Below are 22,089 nucleotides of genomic sequence, written 5' to 3'. Positions count from 1 at the left end.
AAAAATGTTACAAGTTAAGGAATGAAAAAACAATATCAGCCATAACATTGTATCCAAGGGAAAATTCTTCCCTTTCTCATGGCTTCAATATTTGAGACTGAATGCTAGGACCAGAAGAGAAGTAATCACTTGAGAAATAATATCCGTTTCATACAACAAACCAGATGGATTCTTGGTTGGGCAAAGTCTCAATTTAGGTTGCAAGTGCCAAATCTGTAATTGTTTTACATTTTGGTAATTTCTAAGATGTTAAAATACCTCAAACTTATTTGATCATCATTTATGTATGAATCAAGTTCATATTTGATTTGCTCTATATCAAGGTAAGCACAAACGAGTCATTTAATGATGGACCTCCATTACATTGGACCCCATGACCCTAAAATATCATCAGATCATTATCAAGCTCATATGCATACATGAGCCATCCAAGATAGAAATCATAGAATCATTTTCAGTTATTGTGAGAAAGAATACTTTACACCTATAAACTGACATTTATAACCTGTGACCATAATATCCCTAAATTAGGGCTCCAAGGCATAAAACCCCTGATGACAATATGCCATGGGCCTACCAAGGATGTTAATATGCTTATTTACCTAACTTAAATTAAATTGAATAATTAATTCCCTGTTTATATCAATTACTAAATGATTAATTTGAAATAACAAAATGAAATTAATTATTTCAACAATCTGTGAATACCATACTTACTGGTTCAGGTGTTGTCATGACTGTTCCAAAGACAGAGATGATCTCTTTGAGAACTATAAAGAGAAAGAAGATATATGAATGCATGTATCAGTATCACTGAGATAGAGAGGTTGGAATCATCCATAGTGATGAATAGTAAATCAGTTTATCAAAGTTTGTGAAAGTAAAGGAAATATAGTAAGCATATCAAGAATTTGACGTAGGTAAAACAATCTTCTGTAGCAGGTTCTCATCATTTGACTAAACATGCTGTGACAGGTTTGATTTTAAGCACGAAAATAAAAAATTCTGCATTTTTAATATACATTCTTTATCAACAATCAAAAGAACAAGGTACAATATACAGTTCAATGATAATTAGGGGGATTCCATATGTGTCGTACGGGACATTCCAACAACAATTTCTAGTCTCTTAGCTGAATGCTTGAGCAATAAATTTTCATTTTTCATCAGTGATAAAGCTATAGGTGGCAGTCATATGAAAAACTGATAAACAACACAAAATGTTTGATTAAGGCTGAATTAAAAATGAAAATGTTGTGTGTCGTACGGGACTCAGAAATGTCCCGTACGAGATGCAACATTTTCAGCTCTAATTCATCCATGGACAACATATTTTTGTTGGTTGTCATATTTTTACATGACTACCTCATAGTACTTTATTAATTAAACAAAACAAATATTACTAATCTGTTTAGACAGCAGGTTGAAAAGTGTAACGAAAATGGCTGATTTTTCTAGGATGGAATTGCCCATCAGCGCTAACCATAAACCCCCTTTCACAAAAGATCAAATACATGTATTATTTGTTGTTGTTTTATTGTTTCAAACTCATGTCAGAATGAAATATCTGAAATTGGTTTCACATGTTTACACATACATGTAAATATATACTTACAAGTTTCTACATTATATGTCATGTGTGAGACTTGACTTTGAACATTGCTATCCCGGTCAAACTGCAGTGTCTTGATTTCAGCTAACTGTTCTAATGCAGCTCCAAATTCTAAAACAAAACAAAGGGGGATTTCTTGGAATTGCTGTCAGCATTTTTATTACAACAAATGTTGAAATCTTACAATGTACAGTAGTGGATCTAAAGGGGGTAAGAGGCCACAGTCACACATTTCTGTGGCACTTTACAATATATTCTGATAGTCTTTATTACCATGACTCTACAGCTTGATTCCATTATGAGGGACAAGTAGATTTTTCTTTCTCTCTTTCCTCTGAAATTACAATCCTAGCTTTAATTTCAACCAATTTTGGTTGTTATATTTCAACCACTCTAATGACAAGACTTACAACAAAGAAGAATGTTGCTTTTGTCAATCATAATTTTTATATAGAAGAATACTGTACTGTCAGAAAATACCATATTCCTGATTATTATTATTATACATGTTGACAAACTATGAGAGACCATTAAACTCAGTATTGGAAGTGATTAAAATATGATCAGCAGTAGTAGACAAGATTTAAAGATAATATAAGAACACAAATAATAGGTGCTGAATGGCTCAAAGTACATGAGGTATAGTTATGTATCCATTATCGAATAGCAAACAAATCACACTAGAAATGTTTTATTCTTACCTTTGTCATAGACAAGTTTAATGACGTTTTCCTTGAAGTCTGTGATATGTTGATACGTTTTAAGGTAATCCTGTACAACTGGATGATCAGCTATTGACTCTATGGATTGCCTGTATACACATCAAGGTCAGAAAAGGTCACAAAATTCAGAACCCATATTTTGTAAAATCAACTGATTTTTTTATTCTAAAGTTCTTAATTCAAAATTTGATAAATTGAAAGATCATATCATAGAAAGCATTTTGTGGGAATATAGGATTTTAAATGAGATGGAATAGAGAAAAGTTAAAAGGTATAAAGAGTAGAGTGTCTCAGAGTTTGTTTTTCACTCTTTCAGCATGGAATAGGATGAACATTTTTATTTTTGATCTACAGCTCCCTATTATACAATAACTGCTGTCAAAAGATAAGTGATGGGAGGGCCCATTTTAAGAAAAATAATGACATTACCAACAATAACACTAAATCTGATTTAATGACTAAATTGTAATTTTTACTAAGAATCAATTCATTATAAAACTGTCACTTCACTATTACATAAGACTTTTTAAATATATAAGCCAATGATATTCACACTATTGGATTTATGCTAACATTTTAGACAGGGTTTAGGAATCTCAAGCATACTTGGTTTCAATATAGATAGCATCAGTACCATAGGGTAATTTCAAATGCTAGAAACTTATTTTCTTGAAAGCAGATGAAAATGAACTTTAAAAAAAGAGATATTCACCTTGAAGATTTGCTGACTGTTGAATATGCAACGGGAGAAGTAGCCATATCCAGCTTATCAACTGAAAAGATAAAGATAAAGTAATGAAAATATATATTGTTACACACTTTATACAGTGTGTAACAGAAAAAAGAGAGAATCAATGATTTTCATGTATCATAGCTGAATTACAAATATAATTGACAAATGACATATCACTGCGAAGCATTCAAACTCCTCTTTCATGTGATAAACTTTATTTGACTGCTAAATCAAGGATGGGTGAGTAAAATCAAATTTGTAGAAAGGATACCAAAGAGTCACATGGTGGACGGCATCTGAATTTCAAAAAGAAACAAGCCTAAAAGGTTCCAATGTTGAGAAAGTCTGACTACAAGCCCTTATAACGTCTTCAATAACAATGACAAGACTTTTTTTTTGCATCGTAGGTTGCAAAGGATCTGGTGCACACTACAATTGGATTCTCATGAAAATTTGCAAATAATACAGTTTTAATATCTCTGGTGTGCAACTGCCTCTTTGCCTTGCCTATTTCTCCTCTGCATATGGCAATGAATTAGTATTTCAAATAAATGTTTTAAAAACAGGCCCCTTTACCACACTTACTTTGATAAATTTTTCGGATATGTATACTATTAATGCATATATCCAGGTTATTTTTTAAAGATCTATTATATGCACATTTGTTGAAGAATAAGAAACATCTGTCCCACATAAACGTACAAGTATAAAAAATGGTGATGCTACTAATGAAAATAAAATTTCTCCACTAACAAACTAAACTTTACTGATAACTAAGGATAGGTTGATTAATATCTTAGATATTGAAACTTAAAGCTTCCTTTATCTTAACCCTATATAATAGTGATAGTTTACAACTACTATATTACCACTGAAACACAATGTACATAATGTACAGATCACAAGGTGTAATTCACAGTGCACACATCAATCTTTCAAATAATACAAATCAAAATAAAACAAAATTATGAGTCAAGAAGTGAGGAACAACAAATTATTTCTAAATTCAAGATCCATCAAATGTTTTTAAACTAATTTTACATTGTCAGTAGTAAAATGACAAACTTGTGAAACTGACTACTTTAAGTGTCATATAATCAATTTTAATATTTCAAGCATGAATTTTTTTTGAAAATTACTATTTATTTATAAATAAACAATGGCAATTTGGGTCATGCTGGGGGAATTAAATGCTTGACTTCCACATGTAGGTGTGCGAAATGCACAGCAATATGGTCAATACATCTATGTGCAATGATATCACGTTTATTTCATAATGTGATACATCATTTACAGTCTACAGAATTAATGCATCTTATCCCATTTGGGCCAAAAAGCATGGACACAAAAACATCCGGCCTATTTTGACCCTTCATGGTTTATCATATAACTCAATGTTCAAAGGAAAGAAATAACATCTTGGTTTTACTATTTTTTCCTGCTACCAACTACATGTAGCTTTAAACTGTGTGTAATCACTTTCCAGGTATTGCCAACAGTATAATCAGCCATTTTATGATTGCATTGGACACTTTTTCTCTTTACAATAAATGAATCCTTTCAACTAAAGAAATGCCTGATTTCCACTTTGAATTTGGTTGAAAATTAAAAAGCAAGTAAAATGAAACAAATATTCCCCTCTCTAAAGGAAATTATCAGAAAGTGTGTGCACATTTTGTGAACTGTAGAACTGACAGAAGGATTGGTGTTTATGGAATTAGATTCAAATACATGTACCTAAATGTAAAGTTGTATCCATTCATCAAACATATGAATATATTGGACAAAACAAAATTCATGAGTCAAAATCCAATACTTCTTTTGGTCTGTATCACACATTAGGCTGTCATACTGAGTTGCAATACATCATTTAACTTTAGACAACTGTAAATACTAGCACGTTTTGCTACTGTTGGATATGGTCTAAAAGAGGTACAAAATGTGTGTCTATTTGTTAATCATTCACAGCAAAATTGGGTGCATCAAGAAAAGTTAGTTTGGTGATGTGTAACACGATGTGCACTCTCATTGTACCATCAAAGAGTTTGGCGCTTGTGGCCGTCGCTATGAATCTAGGCAATGCTTCACCCACTGCTTCTTCCTCGTCCGCAGTGTAACCCCCTTCTTCATCCGTCTCCAGCATGGAGACACCACTTTCAGACACAGAGGGCGCCCTGCTGATGAGGTGTGAGCTGACACGCCCCTGATACCCTGCTGTACTCAACCTTGCTTGGCTCATCTGGTCCTGATGGCTTATAGCAGCACTCGGCTGCTCACGGTGAGGGTGGGGACGGGTGGAGCTTTCAGCTGAAGATTTTAGAACCTCACCTGGGTCTTCGTACTCTATTTATTATTATCATATTTTGTATCCCATATAGATGTATTAAATCCAGATTTGGTAAGCATGGAAAAGTTAGAGGGCAGATTGAACATTGGATTTAAGAATGATATATGAGCTCATTTTCTGCTGCAATTGAAAGCTTTCAAAATGGGCAGAATTCTGAAATAATATATATATATGGCAATTATTACAGAAGCTGTACAAGAAGTATTAAAAGTCAAAATCTTGAGTATAACTTGAACCCCAAAATTAATGAGCATACATGTCGATGTAAATGATGAACTAGGAAGAGACACATTTTGGGGGGTGATTTTACTTCACCAAAATTACTGTTTACCATCAAAAACAAATTCATTTTAACATCTACATTATTTGATCCATGCTCCTGTGACAATCACTCCAATTGGAATCAAATTCCCTATCAAGGTCCTAGCCCAAAACCTTAACCAAAATTTTAAGAAAAAGGTTCATTGTTGCAGGAGTAAATGTCAAATCGATCATGAAAAATCAATACTTTGCAAGGTCTACCGCACACATACCTTCATCAGGGAACTGTATATCCCCTTGGGGTGTCAACACAGCCGATGAGTCCCTACTAGGGGCTTGATCCCTATAGCTGCCACTTTTAGCGCTGAGCAGTGAGCCATGCATGGACGTGGCCCGTGACCTTCGTTCCACTATCTCCTGTTTACGTTGTTCAAGCTGGGCACGGAACTTCTCATAAAGAGATTGTTGGCTGTGGTGACTGCTTGCAGATAGAGGGCGGTCTAACTCATCCTCCCCATCCTATAAGAGAGTATTTCATAGAAGTATATATGCATGTTATTTTTTCTCTCATATAGTCTAGAAAGACAACTTATTTTATTAATTTTGAGAAATTAGAAACCTGTCAATAGAATCCTGATTAACTGAATGATATATTTGTATATAAGAGCAGATTATACAAATAATTCAAATGATTCACTATCAAATATAGCCAACTTACGATCTAACTCAGTTCACATTTTCTTAAATTTTCTTACCTTTTATAAGAGGACAAAGGGTTTCAATCAATTTTCATTTTCCCTCTACTTTATCTTCAACATAATTAAGCTGAGAATCAATGTAAACAAAATTTTCAGAAAGCAAATTATGTGAATTGATAATAAATAACACTAACTTCATAAAAAAGTGATCAATTGCATGAAATAAAATGAGCAAATACACATACAAGGATTAAGCAACACTTACCACTTTTTCCCAACAAGAAACAAACGACATACATGTATAAGAACACTCAACGGCTTAATTGTTATGACTTATCAATGCAAGAATATGTAGAGGTGTGCAGTCCATGTGTGTGTAAACATGCAACATCGGTGTCAAACATTTATACATGTACCATATAAAAAATTACTCAATTTACACCTACAAAAGCTATTTTTGTTTGTATGCATGGCATTTACAACACGAAAAAGTTAGCATGACTGCCGAGCTCAAGACCAACAAAAGGTTACTAGGCAATATTTTATGCAATTGGCCCCCCCAAAAAAAAAAAAAAAAAACACAGCAACAATAATTTTGGCATAGAATATTGATCTATCTGATAGAGTAAATTTTCCCCAATATGTATCTCCTATTGAAAGATAAAGTTGTCCAATATAGCCATAAATGAGACAACATTTTTTTCAGTTATTCTTTTTGACTACTAAGAGTTTTACATTGTACTCATAATTGGTACTTTGAATCTCTTCTGTGTATTCTACTACACTGATCAATTAGTTGTAAGGGTTGTAGACAAAATTTGAAAAGTTATTGCAATGCCTTTGATCTGTTATCAACTGCAGGAAATACTTTAAAAAAATCATGTTGGCTAACTTTTGGTGAGTTTTGAGCTGGGGAGCCATAAATATCAATGAAAAGGAAGCCTTTCCTTTCTCTTGCTGTTTCCTGTTAACTTCAGATTGTCATTTCAACATAACCTTAACAGAAAATCAATTGTCTTAATTTGATTTCTTTTATTTTATATAAACACTCACGAAAATAAAATTATTGTAAAAATGTATACTGCAGAATTGACAGATTAGTGGTGATGTGAGTGCACACATTTAATAGCAGAATCTTACAAATAGCAAGCATTCATAATTTTCTCGTAAAAGCTTGATATGTTAGAAGGCAAACATTAATACAATCAATGAAGACAAATAAATGAATGAACTTTTCAAATAAACAAAGCATACAAAATCTACATGGGGTCCGGGTAAAATAAAGTGGAGTTCAGTGGACAGGTATTACTACCCCATCCATAAGGTGGGAATAATCAGAAATTGTAATGAAATCAACGAAAATTCAGAAAGGTTAATTTTGAAACAATTTATAAGAAAAGCAAAGGAGTTACAGAGATACATATATGAAAAAATATTCATTTTAAGGGTTCATTCATTTTAAGCATTTTTAAATACCTAATTCTTCTACAAGTGAAATTAAAAATAAAAATCTGTAAGTGAACATGAAGTTCTATCTAAATAGGGTGTAGTACATGTACATTTGTTCTATTTCAGAGTGAAATTATATCTGAAAGAAACAGATAACATTTCTTTACATTTCAGTCACTGCGATGATCCCTCTCAGTCCTGGATTTGAACAAAACTTCCGGAGTTTAATAACATCTCCAATGAGGGGGAGAAAAAGGAATGCCAATGGAGTTAGTTGAATAATACGGGCAAGCCTTGATGGAGATGACATTTATTTCCTACATTAGATCTTAATTATCAACTGAGCTACAGACGTGGTCAATTTGAGTCTAATGAAAGCTAAATGCAAAAGTAAAACCTTTGAAGACAAGTCTTATTTCATTATCAGCTAGAACAAATCTTGAGCAAATTTATGGGAAAACAAGAAGTAAGGTCTCTTTATAAGAAATCTTGCATGGATGTATGTTTATTCTGACAGGTTCAAATAATAGATCGGTGCTCATAATGTGCTAACTCAATCCAAGTTCATTTGTATTGTGGTTTGTAATCTGCAAATTTAATTTTTGGACGTTTAAACTAACTTTGGTTTTCTGCCAATGCAAACAAAAAATCTTGTACTCAGAAGACGTGAATTATGTGTAATGTGGCCATGACTTTCTGATTTATATGGACTTTTATTGAAACTGTTCAGATTCAACACACGATAATTATGTGACATGGACTCTATCACTCCTTTTTCTAAGAATTTGTTTTCAAATTATTTTATTGCAAAAAAAAAGAAAAAGACAAAGAAGCCATTGAAACACAAATCCATCTGAATCAGTGGATTTCTTCAGGATTTATGTTTGGAAGCCTGAAACTGCATATTAAGTTTCAAAATTCACCATGCTCTCTCAAACTACAAGTATTTCAATTTATTTGACAATAAACAATTCAATTAATCATGACAGAATAAATTGATAAAACAAACGTTTATATTTATTTAGTGCTTATAACTGGACATTTTCATTCATATGAATGAATTCATTACTGATTTTCACAACCTAATGTAGTTATTAGCTACATGTACTCAAATACTTGAATACTTGAATCTTATTGGCTGTATATATTTTCAAAATCTCCTCAAATCTCAATTTAGTATGTTAACTGTACAGCAAAGCTATTTTTTCTTGGATAAGCAATAAATACTAGAAAGGTGACAATGTCTTTAATTATTAAAGCAGGTGATGAAATGAGTCAGGTTATCAAGCAGAAGATAAGTGGAATAATGGAAAGCATATTAGATTTTGTTTACCACAAACAAACTATGGCCCATATTCTAGCCTCCATTCTATCTTAAACTATGGTATAAAATCAGCCAGATGCAACACTGATAATCAAATGATAGATCTATTTATCAGATAATTGGAACTCAATATATAAAAAACTGAATATTAATGGTTTTATTCACAATCAAGATATGATTTTTAAAAAAGCACAATAAACATGGAAACATTTAGTAAAACCAATTTCAGACATAATTGGTTCCCCATGAGCTGACTTATACCATGGCAAACTAGGAGTTTAGAATATGGGCCTCTATTTTGATTCATATTGTTACATATTCCATCATGCAATACCCATTAACATATTAAAATATTCTTTGTTGTCATCTGTTGATATAAGTATATATTAAAGCAACAACTTTAGTTCCATCACCACTGGTAGAACATGCTAACTCAAGCGATTGTTAGCCAAAATGTAGAGATGATGACCACTCTTACCAAGCCGCTGGCCAAGAGCTTTTCAAAATGATTGGCCAGTTGGATACCATCCATGTTATCTTCATCGTATTCATCACCATCCTCAAAATCAAGCTCTTCCATAACCTCATCTTCATCGTTATCATCCATGACGATATTTTCAGTAGGTGTTACTGGGTGTTTCATTTCAGACTCTTCCTTGGGTTTTAGTCGAGTACCAGCCCGTTGTCGCTGGCTGTTTGGTTTCTTAGCATGCTTTGGGGGTAACTTTCGTTGTGGAGTTTTCTGAGTTGCTCGAGATACTGGCTTCTTCTTAGGTTTTTATCAGGGATGAAAGAAAAAAGGTCCCACTTTGTTGAATTATTCATTTTCAAAAGTGACCTTAACACTGTTGATTTTCTCACCTTAACATGTGCTTCTAAAGAGAAGTTTTATCTTTTAGATATTCACATTAAAGACTAACCACGTACTTATTTGTTTTTACATTTAAGGTGAAAAGTCCAAAAAAATGCAGAACAATATTACTAAATGTGTATAACAAAAATATCCTACAAACCAAAACCAACAGTAGAATATGGCCAAGATATTACCCTTTTTAAAAATTACACTGCATGGTTTTTAGATAAAATTTCCTTATAATAAAATAACAATCTATACCTAAGAGTTGAATTCTTTCAGTATATAAATCAGAAAATACATATGGCAAATCAAACTCAGAATTATATTGACACTAGATATCTATCTCTATACAGATTATAGTAATTTTCTGATTTCAGGAAAAGAGAATTTTAAACAAGTTTCTTTGAATCATCTTGAATTTCAATATCTTATCCTGAAAAGCAAACAGAAATTCAAGAACTTCATGTAAAGCAAAATACTTATCAAAAGCAGGCAAATATTCTGGTATACTTTATGCAAAGGTTACTGCATTTGGGATAAAAGAATAAATACGGCAAAAGAAAATAGTGAGAGATTTTACAGAGAACAGTCCATAGAGAATTCATAAAGGTGAAGATATTTTAGTTTAGTTCAAAAGCAACAAAACCAGGATATCTAGCATTAGCCGACGGATTTTGAAAATGGTCACACCTGAATTTCTGGTCAAAGCACCTACATTATTATCAAGAAGAATGTTTCGCAAGTAAGCATTAGACACATCATATACAAACATGCACTTGCAGGTGACACTAAAAATCACAGGTTTCAACCAATTCAGCAGGAAGTATTCTTTTGACAGGTAACAAGCAAAGCAGGTACTTAAAATCTCTCTTTCCACAAGATTTTAATAAGCAGTTATTTAATAGCAAAGACACAAAATATAATGAAAATTGTTAATCATTCCCCTCTTTTCGTCAACAGCTTGTCTGGCAATACGAAGATTCATGCATGGGGGGAGCAGGAAGCATCTTCTCATTAATTTCAAATTGAAATTTTTCAATAACAAATTTGCCCTCAATGTGAGGAATCCAGCACCTTCAACAGAAAAAAAAGTGGCAGAGAAAAACATCTACAGGATGCTCCATGAAATGTTGCCCTGAAGAAAAAATATCTTTTTTTTCTGAATTCCTTAAATCAATCAACACTTTGCTGGAACTAAATCCAAATCATGCCAAACCATGAAAAAGAAAGAGGAAGGTTTATGTGAAAAGCCTACATGACTGATGCACCTCTGACTTCAACTTGTCTACTTTAAAGAGAATATTGATACGGTGAAACTCATATACAAAGACCATAACAAAGGGATTTTTATTGAAACTGGTGGTCTTTTTTGATAGGTTCCTATAATACATGTTTCAATGGGGATTCAAGGAAGACCACTCTTGATGTAGGTGGTCCATCTTCATGTATACGAGCTGTTGCTGAGGGGGGTTTGACAAAGACACATAAATTATCGATTCAGCAAGCAAGCAATCATTTTCACAATTAAACCAACATTTTAGACCAATGGCAATACAAAAGGATGCTGTAGGTTAGTAATGGTAGCATCTGGGGACACATTTGCTTTCACATGGGCGATATGACACTCTCGCTCACCACTGAGATACCGCTTTCTATGGATGGTTCAACCATTAGGAAATCATCAAGAGGATGTGGTGGACCACTAGTAACATTTTCTTCTCCATCATCTTTTCTCCCCAAGGAGCCTTCTGACTCCAAGATACCAACACCCACCCCTACATCATCAGCAACTTCCGAGGTAACCTTGAGAAGTGCTTGTTGGAGTTTCTGGTTGCCTTCGGTGGCAGCCACCAGCTCCTCCTGCAAAATGGTGGGCATCTTTCTAAACCGGCCGGTGGACTGGAGCTTCATGAACAGCTCCATGTGTTCTGGGTTCTATGGTGGGGATCGTACAAGTATGCAAGTAGACGCGATATCCATATAGTTGTCAAGATGTCAGAGATTATGAGAGGAAGAGATGGTATAATATACTTAATAAAACCATCATATCATGAATCCTACGTGGAATATAAATTTCTATAAAGGACAAAATTGAAAAAAAAAATCCCAATTGAGGTAATTTATGCAATTCAAAGATAAAATACACTCCTCTTTATATGAATTGAAGTTTCAAGTTATATGTCACATATAAAAAACTATGATAAAGGGCATACTGTACAGAAAGTGCAGAACATATCCATTATACTCGAAAAAATTGATGACATTTACCGTACAAATAAAATCAAAATTGTCATAATACCTTATCAAGAAAAGTGTAGTTCTTTCATGCATTTAATTTTTTACAGCACTTCAAACCTAAGCATTCTGAACACTATTTTATCTTAGTCATTTAAGCCACATCAGCAGATCGACACACACAAAAAAAAGAAAACATATAAAACTACTGTCTACTATCAAACTATAAATACTTTAGAAAATGACCTTGGGCGGTATTCTTTATCTTAAAAATATTATATTTTATCTCTTAAAATGAAATTGGTATTCTGAGATGACATTTTATCTCTCCGATAAAATTTAAAATTTTATCTTGCGTATACATTTTATCTTGCGTATCTATAAATGATACGCAACAGAACAGTGCCTGCGTAGACATACCCATCGCGTATCTGGACATTGCAATGCGGATGATGTGCTTGCGCACATGCTACTTTGAAGAAAAAATAAACGTAAGAGGGTAGGGGCTATTTTATCTCCGCGACATTGATTTCATCAATATTTCTAGGTGAATTAACCCCACATGTTGACATGAAAATGAAGAAAAAGTATATTTTTATTGGGAATAACACCTTAACGTTATTCCCAAACAATCAGGAAGTATTTCATAAGACTTTTCTTGACTAATATTGTCTTTGAAATGATGATTGAAAAGATGCGATATAGACTTCGAAAAAAAAAAGATGAGAGTATTGTCATTTTTGTAAAAAGAAATCTCTGTAAAGACGGGCTTGCGTATAGTGCAAGTGTATTTGAAGTCAATAAATTGACGCAATCTCACTCCTTTGCCACACCTCCTGGCGGAATGGATTTCCATTGGTTGAGTGACATGAGAGAGCTATAAAAGCGCGTTTCTAATTGGATATTGATTAAAAAATAGGTGTGTCTTACAGAGATAAAATGAAGATAAAATTGTTCTCAGAATACCAATTCCAAAAGATTTTAAGAGTATTTTATCTCACTGATTTTAACGGAGATAAACTATTTTATTTTATCTGAAATAAAATGGATCTCAGTATACCACCCCTTGATTCCTACGTATTTTGGAAAACAGACTTCAAGACAGAGATAATTAGAGCTAAAAATAGTATCCATGCTCATTAAACACAAGATCTAAAGGGTAATTTCTAATTGATAACTATACAACATTGGCTGGAATTAATTTTAGATAGCATCTCAATAGTAGGGATCAAAGATTCCAATATTGCTACTGTAATATCCTAGCAGCGATACAAATTTATACAGGGTTCCTCAACTTAGTATTTAGTAATCGTTATCGGGTTCTTGCATGTATTATGCAAGCTAATTCCATATCAATTATGAGAATATTCAGAAACAAATCTAATATCTACTCCATAGATCTTCCATCCTCAACAGCTCTGTATATTATCCCCCTTTTCTTTCTTCTGAAGTTGTTCTTGCTTCTAGCCTTTAATACAAATGCTTGGAAAGAAAAGGTATACATTTTGTCCACTTCTGTGTTTACAAATTATGTACATGCCAAAAAGAGGAACACCTCACGAAGATAAGGTAGGATTAAATGAGAAGGCTATCATGTTAACTAGGTATCCAATGTTCTTTCTGTTCACTATATCATTTAGGCTGTTTTCACAACTTGAAGTGGATACTGAATCTGCAGTTTACATACAAAGTAAGGATAAGTTATCCTATTAACAGCAGGCCAGCTCTTCTTTCTTTGATATTGATTGGCTGAGGTATCTGCCTGTTACTTTTCAGATTAAACATTTGAAATGCCCATTTATGGCATGGTTTCTTTGATAGAGGCAACTCCAATCATCCTACACATGTACATGTAGTGTTCAAATGTTCAAAAATTAAGGTTGCAAAAAATGCAGCGGACATAAGTACAGGCATTTTTTTGTTGTTGTAAACTCTGTTGCTGAAAGCTCTGCATATCGCTGAGCAAAAGAAAAAAGAAAAGAAATTGGCATAATTAATGCATCATCAGGGAATCTGATAACATGGATACCAGATTAAGGTAAGGTTCCGAAAGTTGTGCATGCTCAAAATAACTTCTCATTTGTAAAAACATTAACACAGCAAAATTAGTAGTACACTCAACAGTTTTTTCATCCCTCAGTGCTACAGGTCAAAAAATTAATTTAAGTAATATACATCTCTTTGTCATGGAAATAAAACAAGGCACAGAAATCAATTTTAAAAAAAATCTTTAACATTGAATAGAATTGAAAACACAAGTACAAAAACACTGCTGCAGAAATGGACTGCATGTATATATATTTATTGGCCATCTGAAAAGCTACATGTATATGATTATTTCAATGGATGACCTTGGATGACACTGCTGAAACAAAACAAATTTACAAGGACAAGAGCAGTCACTTGACAAAATGAACCTCACAAAGTCAAATGTTATGAGAACACTCAAAGACACACAACAACTGCAGATTTTGTGGGTGTTATATCAGCCAAGCTTGGTGTTTGCTCTTACCAAACGCGACTGAATCCTAGATGTCTGCTGTTCTTGTTCTACCATGATCAATGGGTCCATCTGAGTATTTTGATCCGCCATTTCTGGAGCCTCATCCTCCTTGTCTTTCTTATCTTGTTCAAACTTTTCTTCTTCCTTTTGTTCTTTTACCTCAGTCTCCTCTTCAATAACATTGTTTTCTTTTTCAATTTCATCTTTTTCTCCATGGAGTTCAGATTCCTCCTTCTTTCCTTCCTCTTCCTTTTCAACCTCTTCAGGCTGATGAAGCATGTGAATGCAATCATTTTTTTTAGAAGCAATGTGACATGGATCTCATGACATTGATGGAAAATATGGTACCATTCTCATTTGTTGTTAAATGGACATGATGCAAATGATGCTAATTGCAGTTTTCTATGGTTAAACATACTTTTGTCAATCATCTAGAACTACTAATACACTGTACCTTATTTTCACCAATGTCAACAACATGCTATGGATTTAAAATAGATTGAATGACATGATACATATTTCCTTTAAACAATTGTAGTTCATTTTCAATATACAGTCAGTTACATGCAATCTACATCATACAAAAACATACCAGAATTAGTGATTTTTGTTACTGTTGCAATGCTAAATATTCAAAATTCCGAAATGATCTATCCCTAAGTGTCTACTTGAAACACTTATGAGAAACAAAAATAGGGCAAAATATCTGTGGTGCCATTTTGACCTAGAGAGATGTACAAATTGATACAATACTAACATGGATTGCAGAATTAATTGTATTATCCAAAGAAAAATCATTATCATTTGGTTTCTTCCAAAATGATGCCGAATGATATGAGCTAAAGACAGGGCTCAACCATGATATATACCTGTAATTTGTATACCAAGATATTTTCAAATGAAACCCATGGTTAAGATTTTAAAATGTGTAAGACAAACTGCAAAGTAGATATCATATTTTTATAAAAAGAATTCATTTAGTACGTTGTCTTTCAACTTCATATTTGCAGAGATAATCCTGATTTTGTACAGGGTGGGGAGTTCAACTGCGTTGAAATTTAATGATTTCTGTGATCCCTTCACTTCTTTAAATGAGCCATACTATCAAAGTGAACATTTTCATGAGGGCCAACTCATGAAATTTACAAAAAAAACACAACCACTAAAATGATAACTTATACCATATAAATATCTGCAGTAAAGTAAACCTACCTTCTCTTCTTTGATGGGTTTTACCATTTCCATTGGGTTGAATTCACCAAGGTACTTAGCTCTCTGTTCAGGTGTGAGAGTCTTCAGGGCTTTCTGCTCCTGTTTGATGGCATTCTTGGTCTGAGAGGGAATAATAATTGAAGGATTAGAGAAAGAGAAAGCCAGGTGTTATGCGGTTTATTCCTTCTACCCCTCTTTTTGGCATCATGTCTGTAGAGAAAGAATTGAAGGAGTAAAGTAGAGAAACTGGGACAAAGGTAAATAACAAGAGTGAGAGGGATGGGATCCCTTGGTCCAGGATTAAGGTTCTTCTCCTTCTTTATTATATTCTTTGTCTATGAAAATAAATTCTGAAAAGTAAATTTATCTGAAACAGGATAGCTTCTGGGTCTATTGCTGCTCAGCTTTAAGTGGCAATTCTACCCCAACATACAATTGATTTTGATAAAAAGATAATTTCCTATCTAATGCCATTTGCAGACATGTATTTGGGTATAATGTATCATGTTCTATGTATTATTATGAATGTGCATTTGGGCCATCCACACGACCCTAATGAGCTTTTTGTTGGTGTCCCACTCTTTTCAATCTGTATATCTAACCACCAATAAAGTCAACCTGTATAACACAGACTCAACAAACAATAAAACTCATTTTAGAGATCGTTCTTGACATAAAGGTGCTAGTTACTCACTACGGAAAATTAGAAAGGTTCATCTTCAAGGAATTCCATAAGGAGGAGATATTTTCATATACGATTAATTCCATGGGCCACTATTCAGCATAAAAACAATATCACAAATAAGATTAAGATAGACTCTTTGAATGAATTGCATTTAATGTACAAAAATATGAATGCAACTAATCAATAATACATACTGTTTCTTCATGTTCTTTAACAAAGCTTTCTAGCTGGGCAACTGCATTATCTGCTTCCTTCTCAGCCTCCCTCTCTGCTTCTCGTGCTGCATCCACTTGGTGAACAAGGGTGTTTCGCTCCTAACAAAAATCAAAAGGAGGAAAACATTTCAGAAGTATATATTATAATATTGTATATACCAGTAGTAAAATACTAAAATGCACATAAGTCAACCTTCTAAAGTTAATAATCACCCATGTTAATGTAATGGTGTGGTCCAGATAATACACAATGAATAATTTGCCTCTTCTAAGTCAAATTTCACCAATAAAGCACCAAAGTTTCTGTGGTCCTAAGAAATTTGACTAAATTATTCTATAGTATAATGTAGTTCAATTTTGAGAACCATTATTTGATCCCACATATCACTTTTGACACTTTTCAGAGTAGTTTCATTATTTTGACATTTTTTTTATTTTGTGTTTAATGTATAAAGAATTAAAATGATGCCTTAATATTCATCATATGTGTACTTATATCATTGTAGACTTACATGCAATTCTTCAATGTTGGTCAATTCTTAAAACAAACAAGTGATTCAAGAAATTTGATGTTGTTAAGAATCTTCAAAGAGGTTGGATGATAAATAGGGAGAACAGAAACATGACACTTGGTAGATGCTGTTTTGTTTTGTTTTTTGGCAGTTGCTCCTGCCATGATTTTGCAGACATTGAAGAGTGGTATACCATCTGACAACAATTGGATGACAGATTAGAATTCAATCCAATACAAACCTTGTCCCATTTCTCTTCCTTGACTTGGATGTGATTACGGAGTTGCCTGATTTTCTTGTGGTTGTCTTCTTGGTTGGTTTTGATCTTTTCCTGCAGCCCTTGGACTATGAACAGGGCCTGGAATACATAATTGCAAAGTGAGAAGAGTATTAAGATTTAAAAATTGATCAAAATATTTGAGGAGCTCTAAGAAAAGAAAGAGTCAATTAGATCATCTTGTAATAATCACAACGGTAATTAGTTCAAAAGTGTATTAGAATAAGTGATGATGAGACCAAACAGTAATAAGGCACCTGATAAATGCCTGAACCACTTACTGAAAGCCATGGTTTGTATGAGATAATCATTCAACTACTTTTCCATTCTACAATGTAGTCAACCAGTTTCTGTATTTAACAAAAATGGTGGATCAAAAAAGTTGCAGTGAAATATCTGATCATAACCACAAAAGTTGATGGTCATAACTTTTGTTTAAGGCCAATTCCATCCCCAAAAGATGCCGATTTAAAGAAAGAATATGAAAAATCATATAAGCATAACATTGAAAATTACATTTAATCAGATGTAAAATAAAAAAGTAATAACAAATTCTCATTGAATTTCAGAAAAAGATGAAAATCATGAAATGTCACAAGCATGAAAGTTGATGGTTATATCTATCGTTAAATGCCAAGTCCCTAAAAACTAAGCCTGAGTCGAATCAATTCTAAAATCGGTGTTCGATCAGCGCCGATGCAGATTTTGCAAAATCGGTGCATCGAAAAAAAAAAAAAAAAATGGTCAACCGGCCGATTCGTTTGGTTCACACAAATGACACAATCATCAAAATAAACAGTAATGTCCCACTTGACTACTACTTACTTGATTTATATTCCCCCAAAATGAAACCGATTGTGCAATTATGATGCCTATTCACCATTAATTTGAAGTTTATTTCGATGATTTTGATCTTAGTTCGAGTCTTACTCGTCTGCTCGTGCCGAGATAATTTATGCACAATGAATTCGTGAATGGAAATCATCGCCATCGATCGTGCATGCACAGTACTGAGCTTTAATCAAACCAGAAAATTGCTGGGAAATTGACGCGATCAACATAAAATATACCTTGCATTCATGAACAATATTAATATAATGACCATAGAATAATATTTAATCGTAATATTTAACAATAATTTGCATATGATAATCATTAATATGCATTTAGAGCTTGATGTGAAACGTTTGTATTTCTTTCAATTTTCAATGACGGACATCACATGACGATCGACTTGAGTGAGTGCACTTATCTAAAAAAAAATTATCAAGTCAGGATTGATTCTCAAACATTGTCAACATGCAGAAACTCTTTTCAAGATCGTAATATCACCATATAATAACATTTTACAAGACAAAACAGAGAAAATTGCGTTTGATATTTTTTTCCCATCAATTTGAAGCTAGTTTGTGCCCAACTTTGGGCTCTGATTTCATGAATGGAAAATATGTCATACGTCATCGAACGCGCATGCGCATTGTGCTTCTTATCTCGGAGACGTCTTGATGGAATAAAAGTAAAAATAATGACAGTTTTAATACTTCCATATGAACATAACATACTTTGCTGACATCGTCAATATTTTTAGTATGGCCATAAAATCTTATTAAATCGTAATTATTTAACATCCAATAATAATTTATATGAATTCAGAGCTCGATCCGAGACATTGGTATTTATTTCGATCGCATGCTCTTGAGTCTACAATAAAAAAAAATGGATTATCATACCAGGATTAATTCTCGAACATCGTCATAACTCATATTCCACAATCTTTCCTCACAATTGTTATATCAGCATTAAATACCAATTCAAATGACCATCCAGAGAAAATTACGTATTATATTTATTCTCATCAATTTGGAGCTCATTTTGGATCCAACTACACGATCTCAGGCAAGTTACAGTGCTCTCCGCTGGGTGCCCTGTCGTTTCGGGAGAGTGAGTGTACGGTACGGGGCTGCAGACGGGGCGGCTAGGTGTGTGGGAGTCTGGCCTGCGAATGCTAGTTGACCGAAAATCATTCGGATCGACTCTGCGTGATTCATGTCTTTAATATTGTTTCATTTTAAACTTATGTGTTGTCATCTGAAAATATCATTGTTGAAGATATTTTGGGAAGAATTCTGCTTTGGTCCCCGCCCTTTTTTTGTGTTCATGGAAAATACAAACGAACTTTACTCCATCGTCAGTGCTAGTGCAGTGCGTGCATAGCGCATCGCGGCCGGAGCAAAATAAAATTGACTCGATTTTCCCCGCCTTCAACATTCGATGCATCGATGTTCGATCGAATTAAAGCTGTCTAACACCGGTTTTCAAAATAATCGATATGACTCAGGCTTACTCAAAACAAAGAGCATAATTGAGTGAATAGAGGGAAAACATACATCCATAGCATTGAAAATGTCATCAGACAAGCCGATGTAAATGTAATAAGTGATGACATTTCAATTTTTTTGCTCTACTTCACAAAGAAGTCATATAAGGCAATTGATAATGTAACTCACATGCGATTGATGATGTCACTTTTCATTATATGTAAAACATAAATATCTGCCCCCTTTAACAATAATAATAATATAATACACTGATTTGTATAGTGCAGAAACTATGTGCATATATTCTCCTGCACTGGAAGAGCTCCTGTAATGCTTGAAAAACAAAATTTAAAAAAGGAAAGAAAAAAATGTATGGAAATTAATGGAAAAAATTGGTTTTTAGTCTAAGTTTGAACATTTCTACCTTTAATGTAAAGCATTATTTTGCTGTCACATGAAACTTTGACATTTTAATTACTATAACTTGTTATATGATGATGCAATAAAGATTATTTTCATTGCAAAATTTATGAAAATTAAATAATTTTTACTTTATAAAGTTTTTTAAAAAGTGAATATGTAAAATCATAAATTCTCCCAATTTGCAAGGACACGTGTTAGGCTTAATATAACTTTTCTGTGAAACTTAAGTGATACGTCACAACTTCCGAAGTGCTAAAATTATGGGAAGCAAAGAATTTCAAAACAATGTTTACACTGTTATGTTTACATTGTAGCTTGTATTCACTAAGCTCTTTTCTGATGTGTATATGTGTTGAATAAAACCAAAGTTAATATTCCAAAATAAATTATTTTGCCAGCTACATGTACTACAAAATCCCCAAAGTGCTTATAAAGAATGTACTTTTTGCCCCAACACTACATGACTTTTTCAGTACTAAATATAAACCAAATGTAAGAAAAGGTAAAGCCAACATCTGTGACATAACAATTAAGACAGAGTGGTTTTGTTTTCTTACTTCTTTCCGATATTGCTTGAAAGCTGATGGAAGCTGCTCCTGGGGAACTTTACTCCATCGCTCCTCTTCTTCCAGGGGAATTTTCTCCTCAAACGGTACCTCATGGACCGGTTCTAAGTTGGACTTGGTCCTCATTGCTTTCTTAGGAGTGCCAGTCTTGTTCCGAGAAGTGTCATCTTCTGTCACTGTTATCGTGTAAATGTCAAAATTGGAATAACAAAATTTATGGGAAACATTTCAAGAACGGGCAAAGATCTTGGAAAGAGATCAAAGTTCAACTTTCATTCTTTTCTTTTAAACATAAAAAGCAGGAAATCATGCTAAATGATTTCCAACTGATAAAGAAAAATAAGTAAATTTAGGAAATAATTTAGAAAGAATATACACACTGTCATCTTTGACTGTTTCTTTTCAATAATATTATTATGAACTTTGATATTGGGAGAAATTGATTTTTAAGCAATTTCTATTTAAAAAATGTGATCATGGCCACAAGATAGTACTGCATAAAGCAAATATTTAATCTGTACAGATATCCAAAAAAAATGTTTTAACTCAAAAGCATGTTCAGGAATTACTATATTCACAAATTTGTTGTGTAGTCATTAAAAGTAATGGTCATGCACAAAAATGGAAATTCTAGTTATATTAGACAAGCGATATTGTAAAAAATAAAATCACTTCAGAAATGTTAATCTCATTACATATTAACTCATCGTTTGCCTTTTTCACCTTTATTAATGTTCTTTGGCTTTGGGGGATCTAAGCTCTTGGGTGTTCCAGGTGGTGTTGGTTTAATGGACGCATCTGTTGACTGTCTGCTTTGTAGTTCCTATGAAACAATAAAATGTATTGCTAATTCATTTAAAAAAGATTTCTTTAAGTACAACTACTGCTACAACCAAACCTCAATCAGAAATGGTAAGACACATTCCCATATACATTTCGATCTAAAAAAAATGTCCAAAGTTATACAGAAAATGTGATGACATCCTAAGGATTTCAAAATGTCAAGACTTACATGTATATGTATTATGTATAGCTACATGCAAGATTGTTTTTTATTATCATCAGTCCTATTGAATAATGTAACAAGTTTGTGAGAGCAATTCTTGACAGATTAATATGCATCAACTTCAAGAAAATTATT

The 22,089-nt window shown here is 33.2% G+C and overlaps 1 protein-coding gene across 23 annotated transcripts in view; it reads right to left on the bottom strand.

Annotated features, from left to right (window-relative positions):
- The window catches only part of LOC129255520 (trichohyalin-like), a 62,013-nt gene that overhangs the window by 22,165 nt on the left and 17,759 nt on the right, over window positions 1-22,089 (bottom strand). For 5 of the 23 annotated variants that reach the window (XM_064097285.1, XM_064097275.1, XM_064097276.1 and 2 more), the window contains 12 exons: window positions 21,672-21,771; window positions 20,940-21,124; window positions 17,606-17,722; window positions 16,832-16,951; window positions 15,953-16,072; window positions 14,750-15,007; window positions 5,948-6,194; window positions 5,102-5,410; window positions 3,047-3,107; window positions 2,314-2,423; window positions 1,616-1,723; window positions 718-770 (listed from right to left, as the gene is read on the bottom strand). In XM_064097285.1, coding sequence (XP_063953355.1) covers window positions 718-770; window positions 1,616-1,723; window positions 2,314-2,423; window positions 3,047-3,107; window positions 5,102-5,410; window positions 5,948-6,194; window positions 14,750-15,007; window positions 15,953-16,072; window positions 16,832-16,951; window positions 17,606-17,722; window positions 20,940-21,074 — 1,638 coding nt within the window. In that variant the 5' untranslated portion in view covers window positions 21,075-21,124; window positions 21,672-21,771. Of the gene's footprint in view, window positions 1-717; window positions 771-1,615; window positions 1,724-2,313; window positions 2,424-3,046; window positions 3,108-5,101; window positions 5,411-5,947; window positions 6,195-9,624; window positions 9,916-11,637; window positions 12,002-14,749; window positions 15,008-15,952; window positions 16,073-16,831; window positions 16,952-17,605; window positions 17,723-20,939; window positions 21,125-21,671; window positions 21,772-22,089 lie in introns of those variants that run through there. The other 18 variants (XM_064097281.1, XM_064097274.1, XM_064097268.1 and 15 more) reach the window with 8 other exon arrangements.

Source organism: Lytechinus pictus, chromosome 3 (assembly GCF_037042905.1).
Source record: "Lytechinus pictus isolate F3 Inbred chromosome 3, Lp3.0, whole genome shotgun sequence".
NCBI lineage: Eukaryota > Metazoa > Echinodermata > Echinoidea > Temnopleuroida > Toxopneustidae > Lytechinus > Lytechinus pictus.
The sequence above is the reverse complement of the archived record's forward strand: the minus strand, read 5'-3'. Positions and strand labels throughout refer to the sequence as shown.